The sequence below is a fragment of the Choloepus didactylus genome, chromosome 7 (genome assembly GCF_015220235.1).
Source record: "Choloepus didactylus isolate mChoDid1 chromosome 7, mChoDid1.pri, whole genome shotgun sequence".
Taxonomy (NCBI): domain Eukaryota; kingdom Metazoa; phylum Chordata; class Mammalia; order Pilosa; family Megalonychidae; genus Choloepus; species Choloepus didactylus.
Window position 1 is genome coordinate 3,632,186 of NC_051313.1, and position 19,681 is coordinate 3,651,866.

Below are 19,681 nucleotides of genomic sequence, written 5' to 3' on the forward strand. Positions count from 1 at the left end.
ACTTCCTAACACAGAGTGCCAGACAAATCTGGTCTACATCATCAGGTCAGGGGTGACTGATGGGCACAACCACAGAAAGGGGACACAGAGAGAGTCAACAGCCAGTCCCTCAAGGAATTGATAAACCCCGTGGAAAGGCAGCACACACATTCATGCACACACAAGTGCACAGGACACACACACATGCAAGTGCATACACACTCAGCAAAAACATTATCCTGCATCTCTGGAAGGATGGCAGAATTAAAACACCTGTGTCATAGGTGTCCCAGAAAGAGAAGAGAAGGGAAAGGGGGCAGAAAGAATAATAGATGAAATCATCAATGAAAATTTCCCAACTCTTAAAAAAGACATAAAATTACAGGTCCAAGCAGCTCAGGGTACCCCAAACAGAACTGACCCAAACAGAGCTACTCCAAGACACTTACTAATCAGATTTTTTAATGTCAAAGACAAAGAGAGAGAATTTCCGATTCCAGGGCTGGAGGCGGGCCCGGGGCGGGCGGTCAGGAGCCTCCGCCCCCTCGGCGGTCTCTGGGGAAGGGCACGCTAGGGAAGAGGACGCAAGGCGCTGTGGCAGGGGAAAGTGACGCGCTGCCCTTCGTTGTCAGCCAGGGAAGAGGACACCGCAGTTCTCCCAACCGGCTACCCGCGATCACCCCACGGCGGCAATGTCGGCCGCCGGCGTCCGAGGCCTGCGGGCCATCTACCACCGTTTCCTCGATAAAGTGGAGCTGATGCTGCCTGAGAAATTGAGGTCTCTGTACAACCACCTGGCAGGTCCCAAAACAGTTTTTTGAGGGCTCCAATTATGAAATGGGGATTGGTGTGTGCTGGATTGGCTGACATGGCCAGACCTGCAGAAAAACTCAGCACAGCTCAATCTGCTGTTTTGACGGCTACAGAGTTTATTTGGTCAAGATACTCACTTGTTATTATTCCAAAAAAACTGGAGTCTGCTGTTAATTTTTTTGTGGGGGCAGCAGGAACCTCTCACCTGTTTCGTATTTGGAGATACAACCAAGAGCTGAAAGCTAAAGCAAACAAATAAGAGTTCCTGGTCACCTGAACAATCTAGATACGGACATAACCACTGGGACCTAGTTTGATTTTTTTATTTGGTTACCAAAAAGGTGATGTTAACTTTCAGAAGGCAAAAAAAATTCTAACTGTAATTGGTAGCTAGTGCTTGATTCAATGGAAAAATAAAGCAATCTTTTAATAACAATTTCTTAACATGCTTTAAGGAACTTACCTATGGATATTAGTAGCATTCTTTCTATCATTCACCTATAACGAATAACAGAATCATACTTGCTCATCCATACCTCTGGCCTCCTTCTGTTCTGTAAGCCAAAGTGTATATATATCTGAGAGCACACCCATTCAAAAGAGTGGAAGGATAGCTGAAAGGTTGAATAATCTGTTGTACAGCAAAGGATGATCAAGTAACTATAAGTGAAAGGTAATAGAGCTGAGGAGAGTAAGAAATGGGTAGTGGAATGACTAGCAAAATGACCTCAAATTCTGTTAAGACATTTTAACTTGAAGCATTTGGAAGTAAAAAAAAATTTTTTTTTTTAGCATTTTGTATGAAATTCTTTTATAGCTACAGAGTGACAAAAGATTTCTAAAATTTTGAACTACACTCAGCAACTGACAATGTAGCAGAGAGAGCTCTAGAGCGAGATAGCTCTGGATTTGCGTCTGCAACTTTTAAGCTTATGACTTTGAGCAAGTTAAGAAAATGCTAAGCAGAATGCCTGGGACATAGGCTTTCAATAGATGTTAGTGACCTTCTTCCCCATCGTGAGGAGAGAGTGGACATAGATTACTCACTGGAAATAATCCACAATCTCTCTGATTTGGGCTTCAATTCAGCGTACTAATTAAAAGTGTTAGTATAGCCACTCGGTTAAAACAATAATCAGATGAATCAGTAAAGCAGGTTGTTTCCAAACTTGGAAAAGCAAATGAAAAAAGATCTTTTTGAGAGATATACTGTGGCTGATGAAAATTTGTCAATTAGCAGTTGAAAAACTTGTATTTTATCATTCATCCCTTATCCTTAGTCCATCTTTGAAGGGGAGAGATAAGAGAATTTGACAAAGACAAAGTGAAGGGGTCCTGAAGAGTCAAATTATTATTGCTTTCTTTTCCTAAATTACACTGTTAAATTAGAAAAAAAAAAAAAGAGAATTCTGAAAGCAGCAAGAGAAAAGCAATCCATCACACACAGGGGAAGACTGGTAAGACTAAGTGTGGATCTCTCAGCAGAAACCATGGAGGTGAGAAGGCAGTATGACATATTCAAGATACTGAAAGAGAAAAACTGCCGACCAAGAATCCTATATCCAGCAAAACTGTCCTTCAAAAATGAGGGAGAGTTTTAAATATTTACAGAAAAACAGATACTGACAGAATTTTTTAACAGGAGACCTAGTCTACAAGAAATACTAAAGGGAGTGCTGCAGACAGATAGGAAAAGACAGGAGAGAGAAGTCTGGAGAAGAGTGTAGAAATGAAGATATCAGGAGACAGAGAGAGGGTAGAGATCAGGCATTTGATGCTGAACGAGTACAGAATGTTCAACAGGATTGACCATACAAATCCAGAAATGGACAGCACAATAGTGTGTGACGGTAACACAATATTGTAAGTACACTGAACAAAGATGATTGTGATTACGGTTGAAAGAGGAAGGGTGGGGCATGCAGGACACCAGAAGGAAAGATAGAAGATAAAGACTGGGGCTGTAAAACTTAGTAAAATCTAGACTGGTCAATGATTGTGATTAAATGTACAAATATAAGAATGTTTTTACATGAGGGAGAACAAATGAATGTCAACATTGCAAGGTACTGAAAATGGGACGGTACAGGGGAAAAAATGCAATCAATGCAAACTAGAGTCTGTAGTTAACAGTAACATTGTAATACACTTCCATTAATTGTAACAAGGACAATATACCATAGCTAAACGTCTACAAGAGGGGGATATAAAGGAGGGGTATGAGATTCTTGGCATTGATGGCGTTGTTTGACTTTTTATTGTATTTTATTTTATATTATTTTTTCTTTTACTTTTTATTCATCATGTTTTTCTTTTTCTTTTTTTTTCCCCTTCTCTTCCTTTTTCTTTGTGGAAGAAATGGAAGTGTCCTAATATAGATTGTGGTGGTAAATACATAACTATGTGATTATACTGGGAACCACTGAGTGTTTACTTAGGAGGAAATGTATGGTGTGTGAACAAAACTGTATAAAAAATAAACAGAGGGATACAAGTGCTGGAGAAAAAGTGGAGCGAGATATACCTATTCACTGTTGGTGGGGAAGTAGAACGGTGCAGCCCATCTGGAGGGCAGTGTGGTGGTTCCACAGGAAGCTAACTATGGGGTTGCCATATGGTCCTGCAACCCCATTATTGGGTGTATACTTGAAAGAACTGAGACAGGGACACAAATGGACATTTGCAGAGTGGGGTTTATGGTGGCAGTATTCACGATTCGCAATGGATGGAGGTGACCTAAGGGAACATCGACTGATGAATGGAATGGTGAACTGTGGTGTGTACACACAATGGAATACTGAGTGGCTACAAGAAGGGATGAAGTTGTGAGGTGTGCAACTAGGTGAATGGACCTTGAGGACCATATGTGGAGCAAAATAAACCAGAAATGAAAAGATGAACATTATAGCACCTCACTAATATGGACTAACTATAATGTGCAAACTCTGAGAATTGAATCTGAGAGCCTAGGTTATCGGGGAAGGCTTATAGTAAAGTTTCTGAGATTGTAAGCTCTTACCGCAGTCACATTCATTCATGAGTTGTAACGGTTGTCTCTAAATTCTGAAATGCTGAGTTCCTTGTGTATAACCTGACTGGTCCCTGGAAATTCAGGTATCATGTGACACCTGAGACTCAGAGCCAGAGTTCAGCAGCTATTAATGTCAGTATCACCCCATACAGCAACTGTTAAAGAAGCTGTAAAAGAGATTAGACTTCAATTAGAGATATGAACGAAATGGACTTGGTTAGGACTAAGGCAAATCAGACTAAAGTGTAAAGGAAAATATTGAGGGTGTTTTAAAACTTCAACTTCTGTGTGAGACCAAAGGAAGAGATGTTTATTCAGTGCAAAATCTATATTTTCTGTAGCTCACTATATAATTTAACTTGTATGGTCAGTTTATTTATACACCATAATTATATGGAACATTGCATAGGGAGTGAGATCTGGTTGCTTTGTACAGGTTAGTGTGAAGCCCTGATACATCCCAGAGTAGTCTGGGCAGAGAATAAAAATGTATTTGCAAAGTCCCCTTGAGGGACTGGGGAAAAATGTGGAAATACTAAACTTCCTACCTGGGGAATTACTGATATTCTCACAAGTATTGGGGGCTAGCAATTTAGAAGGCCAAGCCCTCAATCTTTGTTACTACAGAAGAGACTAAGCCTACTTATAATTGTGACTAAGAGTGTCCCCCAGAGAACCTCTCTTGTTGCTCAGATGTGGCCTCTCTCTCTACACCAACTCTGCAGATAAACTTACTGCCCTCCACCCTACATGGGACATGACCCCAGGGGTGTAAATCTCCCTGACAAAGTGGGATGTGACTACCAGGGATGAGCCTGGACCTGGCACCATGCGATCGAGAAAGCCTTCTGGACCAAAGGGGGAAGAGAAATGAAACAAAATAATGTTTCAGTGGCTGAGAGATCTGAAATAGAATTGAGACGTCATTCTGGAGATTATTCTTATGTATCATATAGATATCCCTCTTTAAATTTTAGTGTATTGGAATAGCTAGAAGGAAATACCTGAAACCCTTGAACTGCAACCTGGTAGCCTTGATTCTTGAAAAAGATCATATAACTATGTAATTTACACAGTGTGACCATGTAATTGTGAAAACCTTGTGGCTCACACTCCCTTTACCCAGTGTATGGACAGATGAGTAGAAAAATGGGGACAAAAAGTAAATGAATAATAGAGAGGGATGTGGGGTAGGGAATGTTTTGGTTGCTCTTTTTTACTTAAATTTTTATTCTTATTTTTATTGGGGGGGGGGGGTAATGAAAATGTCCAAAAATTGATGGTGGTGATAAATGCACAACTATATAATGGTACTGTGAACAAGTGATTGTACACTTTGGATGACTGGTAATGTGAATATATCTCAATAAAATTGAATTTTAAAAAGTGATTGAAAAATTTTTCTTTGAATTTCTTCTATTATCTAATATTTTACATGCCTCTTATTATTGTGTAAAATCAAGAATAGATTTTTTAAGAGTGATATCTCTAGTTGAAATTAAGCAAATTGATAAGACTGGGTTCATCACAACTTTGGAGTCTGTAGCTTAATTAATGAAATGAAGACTGGAAACCTCAAGATCTGGTTCTCAACCCAAAGGCATATGGAGAAGGAATGCAAGGAACCAGCTCCGGCTGAGAAGACTGAAACACCGAAGAGCACCGGTAACCACCTTGTGGTGGCGTGGACCTGTGCACCCAAAAAAACAGGTTCACGATCTGAACCCATTCCTGTGGGTGTGGACCTCTGTAAACAGGAACTCAGCTACGGCAGGCGTGGCCCAGTGACTCAGGCTGGTTCTTCATCCTCTTACTGGAGGCCGTAGAGGGAGGCCACAGAGAGAGAAGCTCCAGGGAGCAGCCAGAAGTTGGAAGTCAATGGAACCAGGAAGAATGTGCTGGTTTGAAGCTATTACATACCCCGGAAAAGGCCATGTGCTTTTTAATGCATCCCTGTGGGTGCAGAACTCTTGCGGGTGGGACCTGTTGGTTCAGCTGCGATGTGATCCAGCCCATTCAAGGTGGGTCTTAATCCTTTTACTTGAGTCCTCTATGAAGAGAACAAAAGACAGGGAAAAAAAGCCAAGAGAACCCAGAGAGAGAAACACCCAAAGAAGCTTGGAGGAAAGGCCCCGGAGGAGCTGAGACAGCCACTGAAGCAGGAGCTGGAAGCAACGAAACCCAGGAGAGAAGGACCAGGAGATGCCAGCCATGTGCCTTGCTGTCTGACAAAGGAAGCCCAGATGCCAGCAGCCTTTCTTCAGAGAAGGTATCTTTGTCTTGATGCCTTAATTTGGACATTTTCATGGCCTTAGAGCTATAAATTTGTAAACTAAATAATCCCCATTGTTAAAAGCTAGCCCATTTCTGGTATATTGCTTTTCAGCAGCTTTAGGAAACCATAACAAAGAGAAAGGAGGAGACACTGCCATGGACATCGCCACATGACAGAAAAGCGAAGGCGTCCCAGAGACTGTTGGCCAGAAGATACTGACTGGGAGGAAGCAAACCCACTAGCCTGTGCAACGGTGAGCCGATCAATTCCTGTTTTTAAGACAGCCCATTGCATGGCATTTGTTTCGGCAGCTGGGAAAATATGACACACCCAGGACAAGGTGAGCCATGGCTGTACTAGAGTCACCTAGAGAATGAGGGAGAGATGCCACCCGCCACTCCCTTTAAAGATTCAGAGTGGTGAGCACAAGTCCCTAGGAACTGAGAAGATGCCGAGTAGAAACTTGCTTGGAAGGGGGGGGCGGAGCAGGGGGAGAGAGCGCCGAGACACAGAAGGCTCAGGTAATCAGACACCCCGCAATCCTTAGCTGAGTATTTGCATTGGAATCAAATCAATGAATGAGCACTCACCATACAAAACACAAAATACCATAAAACCCAAGCAAAACCAAATTAGATCTTCCTTGTAACCAGTCGTGCAAACGTGTGACGGGCTATTTATCTGGATGTTGGTAAGTAACTGCTGCACTGCAGGTAAGGCCTAGGGTTGGCAGGGGGCCCCAGGGGACTCGGCCACCTGGCAGCCCGAGGCAGGACCCTCGCCCACCCTGCAGGCCGTGCACAGACTCCATGCCCCAGGCACCCCAACCACACCAGGGAGCAGTGGAGGTGTCTGGAGAAGGGCAGCACCCTGGGGCAGGGGGCAGGGGCAGGGGTGAGGGGCAAGGGCAAGGGGATGGCCTCCAGAGAGCTAAGGAAGGGTGAAGAAATGGAACGTTGCTGTTTAAAATCAAGGAGTACCACTGCCTGACCCCAGCCCTCCACCGGGGTGCGTCCTAAACCACAGGCAGGCCAGGACTTTGGTCAGGAATTAGATAAACCCAGACTCCGGTTTCAGGTGCCAGGTCAGCCCAGACCTTGGGGGGTGAGCCCCACGTCTCTCGGAAGGGAACTCAGAACAGGGGACAACCCAGGGGCTGAGGGCGGGCGTCGCTGCCCGTCTTCTCCTTTACCATAGAAATGTGGGTAAGTCGGGGCCACACTGTGGGGTCTCTCCCGACGGCCTGCCAGAGGCACACCCTACAACAAGTCGTGTTTTCTCTATCGGCGCAGGGGGGTCTATTTGTCGGCAGGATTTTCTTTTGTTCAGATCTCCTTAATTTTTTTAACTTTTATTATGAAATAATTTCAAACTTACAGAAAATTTGCAAAAATAACACAAAAATAATACAGAGAATGCCAACATACCCTTACCCAGAAACCCAGATTTAGCAACTTCTAACATTTTTCCACATTTGTTATACCACTCCCTCTATCTATCTTCTAACCATTTTAGAGTAGATTACATACATTATATTCCTTAAACACTTCATACTTCCATGTGTATTTCCTAAGAACAAGGATATTCCCTTATGCATCCACATCAAGTATAATTAACAAATTCAAGAAACTGCATTGATGTAAAGTCCACAGTTGAATTTTCTGATTGTTCCAGTAAAATGTCCTTTTGGGCCCTTTCTCTTCCAGCATTAGACCCAGACCAGGGCCACATACTGCATTTCATCGTCCTCTTTAGTCTTTTCTTTTTTTAAAGCTGGCAGGAATTTTTCTTTCCCCAGCAGATATTAACAACAAAAACCCCAGCCCGTGCATTCGGGCCGAGTCTGCACGGATGCGGGTGGTTCTCAGATGTGCTCTAACGTGCGCGGAGTGCGGACGGAGGTGCCAGCGGCTGCCGGGCTAACCTGCACCTTGCTTTGCTCTGAAGAGCTGCAGGTAATTACCTTGGGGAAGACTATCTGGGACTGAGTGCACTGCACTGAAAAGCTCTTATGCAAGTAATAATAATAACCGCAGTGCCGGCTCCACCCCACGTCCGGCTCCCTCGGGGTGGGGGGAAGCTCCGAGGGCAGGGTCTACCTGGAGAGCAGGTGCAGCATCTTGTGCAAGAGCTGCTTGCCCCACAACCACCCCGTCTTCTGCAAGTCCTCTCTCTAGAGGTCACTGGCCCCCCCGGGCTTGGGCCTGACCCCTCACCCCATGCCCCAAGCGGAGACATCTTTGGAGCTGGGACAATGGGGTCCCATGGGCTGCAGAGACAGCACAAGCCAGGGCCTCTGCTTGCCGCTTTCTTGGTGAAGGGTGAGAAGCTGTGCTGGTTTGGAGTTGTCATGTACCCAGAAAAGACTATGTTCTTTTAATCCATCCCTGTGGGTACCGACCTATTGTGGGTGGGACCCTTTCATTAGGTTGTTTCCATGGAGATGTGACCCCGCCCATTCAAGGTGGGTCTTAATCCCCTTGCTGGAGTCCTTTATGAGAGGATGAAGGAAATGAAGTTCAGCTCAGAGACACTTTGGAGGGCCACTGAGACCAGAGCCCAGGAGAGAAGGACCACAAATGTCACCATGTGCCTTCCCATGTGACAAAGGAACCCCAGATGCCAGCTGCCTTTCCTCAGAGAAAGCATCCTCTTGTTGATGCCTTAATTTGGACATTTTCATGGCCTTAGAATTGTAACTTGTAACTTAATAAATCTCCATTGTTAAAAGCCAACCCTTTTCTGGTATATTGCATTCCAGCAAACTGGAACAGAAGCCATTTCATCTCAGCAGATCAATCCCCAAATCCATCATCAATTACAAAGACCCCATTTGTTTATCAAATTTAACAACTACAAATACTAATAAGCTCAATCAAAATCATTTATTAAGTATTCAATATGTGCAAAATACAACATATTAATATTAAATACAAATAATTTTTCACTTTAACCACAGTAACCAGATGAAATTCATTTTGCTAGTATGTTTATGACCCTCCTCCAACAAAAACAATCAAATTGAATGGACAAAAAAAAAAAAAGAAAAAACTTAAGTACAGCCAGAACATAACAGGAAGCTGGTGTACTATGTACTGTGGTGTACATTTTATTGTTTGATTTTTTGAGGTACTGGTGACTAGTTATCAACTGAAACTTCTTGTTAAGGAACCATTTGAAGGGTTATGGTTCCTAAAATAATTAGTTGAGCTAAAGTTATACATATTATGGAAATAAATCAAAAGTGGACCATGCCTAGCTCTCAGAGCTCCAGCCTGCAGTGGAGAGGCTGTCACCAGGCAGGGAAGCGTGTCCTGAGGATTGGATACCTACAGGTGAGCAAAAGCCCCCGACTGCTTTTGCACCACTCCTTCCCAAGTCTCCACTCACCTTTCCAAGCTTATTAGTGTGATCAGCAACTTGCGCCGTGAAAAAGTAGAGAAACAAGAGGACACTGAAAGCAATGACCCCTGTCTCCAAAAGGAACAGATTTGAACATCCCTCCAAGTCAAAACCCTAACAAAATGCTTCACCAATTTCCTCTTTTATGTTCTGACCATTTAAATTTCAAGTCTGGAGTTGTCACTTACAGGAAAACTTGGCACATTTTGGTCTTAGAAAAGCAGACTTGTGCCCAAACCATAGCCCAGCTGGCGCCATCTCTACTGGACACTCGCTGGCCGGCCATCTTTTGGGGGTGGCCTCGCTGAATGATAGAAGAGCTTCTGCATTCCCAGCTCCACAGATGAACAGCTCTGATGCCAGCCAAGGAAAATGCAGGCTCAGGTCAGAACAAGTTTCCAAGCATTGAAGGGATGAGCTTCCTGCCTCTCTCGGGAGAGCAGCCCCCTAAGCTGCCGGAGGCAACGCCCCGGGCACTGGGAGAGTGGGCCTGAGGGCTTTCTCTCACCCCTGTTCATAAACAGCTGTGTCCTGTCCACAGCCGGGGCCACCACCAGTCAGCAGGGCGTGCTGGGTTTGTATTTAGTGTTCCTAAGTGATGGTAATCTCCTGTAATGCTTCACAATCACACTCCAGTGTTGCTTATCAATATGAGGCAGGTATTTATGATCAAGTGTGTTTTTGGGCACAGAATGAAAACCCAGGGACCTACAAAAACTGAGCTCTTCCTAACTTTTCAAAATCCAACCACCACAAGTTATTCTGCACCTTGTGGCTTTTAACCCAAGCTCTAAAGTGTTGTGTGTTCTATGAAATGGTAGCAAGAATTTGCAGCAAAAGAATATGTGTTTATAGTGCATGCTGTCTTAGCTGATTTTTCATATATAGTTAAAAATCAAAAGATGGTCTTAAACTCATAATATTTGATATTTTGAAGCTCTTTACCAAATCCCTTTCCCAGGAATGAACTGGGCCAATTCTAAGTTCTTGTTCTGCTCCCCTCCCATGGTAAAGATGGGTCCAAGTGTAGAGCCTGCTCGGTGAACAAGAGAATTGCACACTGTCTTCAAATCCAAATGGTTATTTACCAGTCTTTCCTGTACAACTCCAAGGAGCCAGGCAAATAGGGAAGCTTTGCATTGCTGGGTTTGTTTGCTTATTTTTGTGAATTAAGGCAGCAAAAGCCGAGTAGTACTGTATCCATATCCACAAAATCATAAAATTTAGGTGATTTTGCCCTCAATGCCATACTCTCCTATCTCTTTCCAATTCAACCACCTCTGCCTGGTTGGTGGATAAACAGTACTAGGTATATGAAGAGTGTGTGTGTGTCACTGTCATCTGTTCATTTATCAATCCCATAAATGACACACAGAGCACTCACTAAATGCCTGAGGCCAGGCCAGGGGTCAGAAAAGACAGCCCCTCTGCCTCTGGGGCGTGCCCCAGCCAGGAGGAGAAAGACAAATATTCTCAGGTGCAATTATTCAAATTACTATTATAAAAAGCACTTCCAAGGATAGCACTTGGAGAGTACAGAACATGTCTACCCTAGGCCGGGGGATCAGAAAAGAGGACCTCAAGAAACTGACATTGAAGGGGAGGAAAGGAGGGAAGGGATGGTCAGGAAAAGACGGCAGGAGGAGTGTGAGTAAGGGCCCGGAAGGCCCACAGGGCGGGGACAGGGACAACAGGGCAGAGGGCGGGAGCGAGAGGGAAGTCAGATGGAATCAGCCAAGAACAATGGGCCGTGGATCGGACAGGGTTCTCCAGAAAAACAGAACCAACAGGATCTCCTACAGGATTTGGAGATAGGCAAGTCCAAATTCCATAGGGCAGGTACCAGCCGGAATCCTGATGAAGGTGATGATAAATTCCCAGGAAAAGCTGGCTGGCTGAAGTGGAGATGGAAATTCTCCCTTCCGACTGCTGAAACCCTCTGTCCTCCCTTGCAGGCCCTCACCTGCTTGGATGAGCCTTCTTTCACCGCGGGAGGAAGTCTGTGGATGACATCAGCCATGGATGCGATCAGCTGACCGATGAGTTAAACTCAGCTACGAAACACCCTCGCAATAACAAACAGGCCAGCACTTGTCGGACCAAACAACTGGACACCTAACCCAGCCAGGCTGACGCATGAAATTACATCACAGCAGCCACTGGGAGAGTTTACAGAAGGGAAAGAGGTTGTCAAGTTTACCTTTTAAGATCACTCCAACTGCCCTATAGAAAATAGAAGGGGGGTTGAAGAGAGTGAAGCAGGGAAAGGAGGAACCGGTTGGCAGTTTATTAAAGTGGCCCAGGGGTTAAAGGATAATTCTCAAAAAGGTCAAACTGTGATGCAATTTTGGGTCAAACACTTTAACTTATTATTAGTTACTAGGGGAACAGTAGGTGCTACAGCAGGTTCAAAGGTGAATTCAAGGAACCACAGGGTCCAAACAAATGAAGGGAAGTTGAAATAAATCTACAATAGGTGCAAAAACTGGTCTATCAGGGGTCATGATCAGTCGTATTCCAATTAATGTGCATTTCGTGGATAAGAATCATGTGTTTTACCAGTTTTCTATAACTTACAGTTGTGAAGTAGCTCAAAGATAATGAAATGCAGAGCTAGCCCGAGGGCTGAGCCAGACTGGACACCCGTGAATCTTTCTTTACCCAGTTTCAGTCTTCCACAATTTTCCTAACACAGGTAATAGTGGCCAGGGAAAGGGAGATGTAGTAAACATGGAACAAAGTGGACAATTCTGAATATATATAGATTTTAGAATCCATGGGTCCCAGTGTTCAACTGGACATTGGGGTGGGGACAGGGCCACCAAAGATAGTGTCCAGAAAGTACCCGTTTGGAAACAAACTCCTGAAAGGCAGAAGATGTCAGTGTGGGTTGCTCTATCAGGGACGTGCCCGACCCATTGGAAAATTACATTTTGAACTCAACCATGACACAAGAAGGGCAAAGGAAATGAAACAAAGTTCCTTTCCTTCAGCAGGGTGCATTGCTCTTTCGCTCAAGCCACTGGAATACCAAGCATTCCAGCAAGCAGTGACACGGGGCACATACACGAGCCTTTCTCCAGCTCAGCAAGGGTTAACTGGCGCCTGGTGTCTATGGAAATCTCCCAGAAACTTCCAGGCAGGAAGCAGCCTGCCTTGAGAGGAGGAAAGAGAGAACCTGAAGGTAGCTCAGTACCACTGCCACGGCTCTCCATCATGATGGAGTCACTCACAGTTTCTCAGTTAACTGTGTACGGGACCACCCAAAATTCGTTCTAGACCTCGCTTTCCATCCAAAGGGAAAAGTCCCCAGGGTCACCGCTATTTGGACACTTTTTTGCCAACAAGACAAGCTTTCACTTTTGTGTCAGCCTAAGCAACTGTGAATGTTACTAAAAGTGATACAACTGCCTGGACTTTTCTCTTGTCTTGGCAAGAATTACAAGCATCCTGGGGCAAATAATCTACATGGGACTTAAATTCCCACTTCACATTACAACAGCCCCACTCACCCTAAAGGGACACAGTGAAACACCCATTTCATGGCAGGTTTTGCTGTTATTTGAGGGTCAGGGACTCAGCATAAATCTTAAGAAACTTCCTGAGAAAACTCAGGTTCAGGAGACACTGAGAACGCTCAAAGGGAAGAGGCCCCGGGACAGCGTTCCCAGCACGGAGGCTTAAAGCTCCAAGGCAACCAGGGCCTGGGTGAGACCAGGGCAGTCTGGGGTTCGGGTCCGGCTCTGCCACTACCCAGGCGCGTGCATCACGGCTCTACACCAGGCAGGCTCCGGGAAGGGCTGCCACACACCCTCGAGGTGCAGATGCCAAATATATGGCCATCCTGACAAGGCCAGACCCCCACTCTCCCTCCCAGGGGTCACCTCTCTTCCACTCTGCCCGCCACTCCTACCTCCTTGTACCCCCACTGCCCCCCTTTCTTGTCCTCAGGCACAATAGGAACTCGCTCCATCTCAAGGGCTCTCTACACTTAGGTTTACCAAGATGACAACGTTTCAAAGTCCTAAGGCAATTCTTCACCAAGGACTAAATGAAGCTGCTAAAAACCAAGTCTGCTCAGCCTGGTCTTTCTGCAGCGTGGCCTGGGGCCCTCAGCGCTGTCCGGAGGGACGGTCTTGCCCCGCTGAGCACGAGTGAGGCTGCCGGAATCGGGCTGCAGATGGAAACCTCTGAAGGTTGCCTAACGGCAGGCCCTGAAAGCACGCCTGCTGCCTGAGCCTCCAGAACGGGGCAGATTCCAGGCTCAGCACAACGAACAGTGTGTCTCCGAGAAACCCTGATTTCTCATCTTACCATAATGTGGCCCAAAGTCCATTAACCTGAAAACTGTCCTCCCACCCCAGGTTTAGTGGGCAACACACCAACTTCAATAGCCAATAAGTAAGTCACATCAGAACAAGTCTGAAAATAGCCCCGCCATTGCTTGTTTCAGCATCCTCTGTCCCTCAGAAGGTATTGATCAAAATGTTGGCCATGTTCCCAGTGCTCAGAAATGCTGAGACAGGGCCGATCTTTCAGGAAAATATGAGGAAGGACACATGAAGAGACCCCACAGAGCAGCCAAACACCCTTTGCTATGTCCACGAGAATGGAAAGCCCTGGACATCTCTGCTTAACCAGGCAAAATTAAATCATTGTCTCTTTAGCTAAATGAACACATGAAAATTTCCCAAATGATATATTCATTTCCAAAATGCACCTGGGATTCAGACTCCACCCAACAAACCATTAGCAAAGATACCCAGGGAAATCCAGGTCAAAATGAAGAGCATCCCATGAACTGGGCACACCAGAATTTCCATTTTAATTTTGTTTAGCAGAGAATAAAGTTAGAATGAGGTGTATGTGCATTCTCATATGACTTCTGGTAGGTCACCTGTCATGGGAAAACTCGTGGCACTTCCAAACCGAGCTGTCAGAGTCAGAAAGAGGCATCTGGACCATCTAAAGCTTTCAAAAGTCTCGGTTACCTTTGAAAATCGAGCATTTATCCATTTGGTGAAGGTTTTCTTCTGGACATCGTTGTGCTCATCTGCGGGAGGAAGAGGAGAGAGAAAGGCATGAGAGTTCATACATTTAGAAGGGAGTAACCAGGTGATCTCTACCCCGGGGGTTGGAACTGGGCACACTGAGCCACAGCCGGTGGGGAGCTGGCGGGGAGCTGACGGGGAGCTGGCGGGAAGCTGGTGGCCGGCGCCTGGGCGAGGGGTCTGCAGCCCTCCCACCGCGGCCACGCAGGGCTCTGGGGGGTAACGGGGTTGATAAAATGTTAACATGGCCAAAACAAAAATCCAAGTTTTCCAACAAAACCCCAGGGATCCCTGAGTGCCCTCCTCCCACGCAGAAGGGACAGTCAGCTGTGCATCCCCCTGCCTGTGGGAGGATGGACAGGCACAGTGCGGGCGAGCTGGATCCATGCAGACAACCCGCATGTTTTGCAGAGAGAGAAAGCAGGGGAGTTTTTAAAAATCGACAACCTTCACTTTGATTACAGATTCATTTTCCAAGCTCAGCAAATGCCAACGAAGCCCTGAACCTTGTGAAGACAGGCATGTGAGCTGGTGTGGGGCCGCCTGGAGCTAGAGACCCAGCCACGGGTGCCAGGGCCAAGTCCAGCGCCCCCCAATCTACTTCTCAGGTGGCTTGGGTGGTCCCAGCGCTCACCAGTAAACAGGGAGGGAACACACCTGTGTGAAAGGTTGTTGTCAGCACCAGCGAGTGTAAGTGAGAAATGCATGGCAAAGAGCTGGTGGTTAGCGCTTGTGGTGGTTGTCATAAATATTATTACGGTTTAAGCATAAACAAGGCAGATAACAGATGTCCATTTCACTTTCCATTGCTACAGAGTGTAATGACAGGAGATGGGAGGGAACTCGCCCGTGCACCCTGCCCAGCCACCCCCCAGTTCTCTACTCAAACCAGAAAACTGGTCCTGGCAGGCGTGGAGCCAGTGGAGGACTGTGCCAGCCAGAGCCAAGCCCATGAGAAGCCGCTGGGGTGCGTCTGTGCTTCCCCTGGGGTCCACCTGCCCAGCCTGCTCCCAGCAGCCCCCCGGCAGACAGCAGCCCCCCAGCAGCGTCACCCCAAAGGGCGGCCTTTGATGTGAAAGCGCACACCGCCTGACACCTCTCAGAATGGAAGGAGACAGTCACCAAGTCCCTCACGGAGCTCCAGGAATCTTTGCGCCTTGCCCTCCTCCGGAAGGACAGTTTGTAATTAAAAATCATTCCTGGAAATATAAATATAGCAGCCGCTCTGGGAGCATGCCCTTTGGCAGATCCACAGGGGGAACTGGACACTTCTCTGAGATGGGAAGGAACAGCAGGATGCAGAGCAAAACTGCTCTCCAAGGAACTTCCCGGTGTGACCTGTGCCAGGGTGACCTTCCTTCCAGAGGGCAGAGTGGACAGAACCAGCCCCACTGCGGGCTCTCGACCACCGATCGATGCCACACAGCGGCCACCTGCTGCCCAGCAGCCTGGGTCACACCCTGACCTGCCAGCCCCGGCCCCCGGGCCCAGGAGGGCCGAGCGGAGGGCACACAGCCACAACACAAACTGCCACAGCCCTGGGCCGGCGCAGGGCGGGACCCCTGCCCCCCGACAGGAACGAGACACCAAACACCAGCACTGCGGGCACTTGGAAAATCCTGTCATTTGTACCAACTCCTCTAAACAGATTTATTTTTGTGAATTTTGCCATATTTATTATTCTTAAATCCTATTAACCAAAATTCAGATAAAGGCCACAAATATTGAATTCTCTTGATTTCACAATACAGTAGTCATACAATTTAAGAAGTTTCTACCATAAAAAATGAGGGAAATTCTAAAGGAAAAACATGATAACATTTTATTCTTTCCTAACCTCTTTCCAGAATATTTGACCTTTTTATCTTCAAGCACATATTAAAATATTTATACTATCAGGTTTCCTCTATAGACAGTGGACAAAGACGTGAGTGCCTGGGACCTTCTCAAAAGATAAACAACATTTGTCAATGTTATCACAGATACAATAAAATCACATTTTAAAAATAGATTCTTCCCACACTGAGATGTTTATAAAAATTAATAAGGTAATGTTTCTACAGGAGTCTTTAATCTTTGAGTCAAATCATGGTCTGAATATGAGTGTAAGTAGCTGGGATGAAATAAAGTATTTGCTTGCAAAAGATAAGTTCCCTAACATCCAACTGTTTCTAAAATATTGCTAAATTACAAACACTCTTCTGTATTCATTTTCTTGATACAGTGAAAGAGGGAAAAAAAAAAAGGTTCCTATTTCATTCAGTCAGCCTTTGGTCCACATTTCCCTTTTTTCAGACACACATTCCTCTTATTTTCTATCAGACAGGAATTTGGTAAAAGGACAGTAATTAGCTCAAGACTTTTCAATTATGGGATTAAAAATGCAACAAATTTTGGAACACTTACTAATAGAGAGCTGACCATCACAGCACCGTGAAGATTAACAACTCTGCCAGGGTCTCTGAAAATAAGCTTGCCACACCTAGGAGGACAGTCACAAATCTAAGAGCAGCCACTGCCAAATCACTCTGCCTTCCCAGAAGTGCACACAGAACAGCAAACAGTCTGAAGCTATTTCAAATTTCCACTGTCAAGGCAGTTTGGTATTTCTCCAAAATGAAAATGGAAAAGGACACAATACAAATTTTCAAATTACATGATTTACACATTACTAAATGAGAATGATTACCCCATAAATCCACCTTTTGAATATATTCTTTCAGTTTCTAAACTTACGCAAGTCTTTTCTTTAGAAGTAGATTTCAGAACACTGCACAGTTTCTCGAAGCTTTTGCTAGCTTAGCAAATCTTACCCATTAGTGACCTTTCTCCATTAAGAGAACAAGCAGAGGACTGAATTAGGAGAAGAAAAATGTGTTAAACTCCTTCAGGATGATTTTCCAAATTCTTCTTCCACATATTTTGCTCTTCTTAAAATGCTTCTGACATGCTCACACAGACCCAGGGCCTTCTGCCCAGCCTTGAACTTTTTTCTGTGATGGGCAAGTGAAGCAAAGCAAGAAGCAGCAACAAAAATGCTCAATAAAGCTTCAAGGAAGCTGGTCTGAAATATTTTTTACTTCACCACTTCAAATGCACGTAAAAACCCTTTTAGAAGAACCTACCAGTAAGTCTCAATTTAAATCCTAACCTGGAAATGTGGCAGACAAATTGGTATGTGAAGACAGGGAAACACTGGGGCCTGGAAGTATTCTTTTCTTTGTCTTCGGATTTTTTCCTCCAGGATTTTTTGTCTGTTTATTTAAGAAATAGTATTTCTTGGATATTTTTATTGTCTTTATCATATAGATTTATGGATTTCTGGAAGATTCCTCATAATATAGGGAAAACAGTCAAAGAGAAATAAAGTTAAAATAAGAAAACTACTACTTGACTATTTTTGCAGTCTTGAAAGGAAATGAATTTTCTGCTGTTTGGGCAAGTAGAACCTGTCATGGCAGAGTCTGAGGGTCAGAGCACTGGAATGTTTTTACATTTTAAAAATGTTTTCCATTTCATTTGCATGAGTTTTCAAACATCTAGAGAAACGTGTCTACGAAACAGCCAGTCATCCTTGAGATTTTTGTAGACAGTTTGTAGAACATGATTGATGCTTAACAAGAATGGAGATGAAATGAGGAATCTAATTTCACGGCAATTTTCTTCTATAAGTTGAACCTTCTGTCAATCACTGAAAAAGAAATCATTTTCCACTGGCCTGTCAAGACTGACGCATCATCTGTGCAACACATCCAGCTCCCCCTGGACAACTCCCACAGGACAAAAATCCAAAGCGAAGTGTTTGTAGGTAAGGTTCATGATTTCAAACCCATAAATTAAGTCCTTGCTCTTTTGCATTTGCAACAGATATAATATGGTTGATATCTAGGATGTTAAGATTTTTTTCCAAAGGGTATTTCCAGAGAGAGGGTTTCACATAATGTCCATAAATCTTACAGACATTCCTTCAGGTCAAGTGTAGCAGCTGTAGGAACTGAACGTGGGAAAACATCAGCTCCTGTAGCTGCTCATTGTTGTAAAAAACTGGAGGTGCAAATCATGAAGGAGAGGGGTAAAAGGTGAATGAAGCATAAAATTAGAAGTTGGTCAGGAATTAATGTTTGCATCAAATTGTGAGAACAGTTCCTGGAGGATAAGTTCATGCTGCAATATTGCGTGGCTTCGATGCAAAAGAGCCACCTGCGAGCCCAGGTGCTTTGGGGTGGCTGGTTGGAAAAGTCCTCAGGGGTCTGCATTTTGGGGGTTTTACGTTGTCAAAAGGCAGCATTGAGAGAAGTCACCGGTTAAAGTCTACAATTCAATGCTTTTTAGAATGTTCACAGAGTTAAGCAACCATATTGGGGTACTGAGACCAGATACCGACAGGACTCGTGGCACCACCCGTGTGTCCGGGATGAGCTTGGGACACACCTGGCTCATTTCCTTACGAGGGGAAGGAAGGCATGGGGTCAGGGGCCCTCGAGTCCACCTTTCTGCTCTAATGCCCTGGGCTGCCGCTGTGGCAAGTCAGGTTGGCTCCGGTTGGGACCATCACACTCCCGCCACATTGAAAAGGACACAGACGCACGTGGGGCTGGGCATGGATCTTCTGGAACCCGAGGGCTCCTGAATGGCTGTGGGTTTGGACACATAGATGAGTCATGCTAGCAGCGAGTAGGTTTGCTTAAATGGGTTGTTTTTTAAAGAATGTCTGTTTTCTTAAAATAATATTTATTGCGCATATATTTCTAATACTATACTATTTTTCTTTTTTATGGGAGTCGGCATTTTCAGGATTGAAACCTTCTGAAGTTTGGATTATGATTTTGCCATCACAATAGGTTAGTCTTCTGTGTCTTCTTATAGCTACATAAATTTTTATGGAACATGCCCTTTTAGGACACGAGCTGAGTTTGAGCCTGAAATGGAGAGGGTATTGATTATTGTGTCTAGAATGCCACCTTCTTCCCCATCTGTCCTTAAATAAATATTTCAAGTATTCTTTGCAGTAACTCCTCTAGTTGTTTGCTGATAACTTTGATAGAGGCCATTTAAGAGTCTTTTTTCCCTGACAGTGTCCTTGTGTCCCCCACTTGGATCTGCTTGTGGGGTTCTGCTCGTGGCTCAGCC

The 19,681-nt window shown here is 44.9% G+C and overlaps 1 protein-coding gene and 1 pseudogene across 11 annotated transcripts in view; one reads left to right on the forward strand and one right to left on the reverse strand.

Annotated features, from left to right (window-relative positions):
- The window catches only part of UTRN (utrophin), a 473,101-nt gene that overhangs the window by 371,921 nt on the left and 81,499 nt on the right, over positions 1 to 19,681 (reverse strand). For all 11 annotated transcript variants that reach the window (XM_037844841.1, XM_037844842.1, XM_037844838.1 and 8 more), the window contains one exon: positions 14,492 to 14,553. In XM_037844841.1, the coding sequence (XP_037700769.1) occupies positions 14,492 to 14,553 (62 nt within the window). The remainder of the gene's footprint in view (positions 1 to 14,491; positions 14,554 to 19,681) is intronic.
- LOC119540942 lies at positions 533 to 1,212 on the forward strand (annotated as a pseudogene).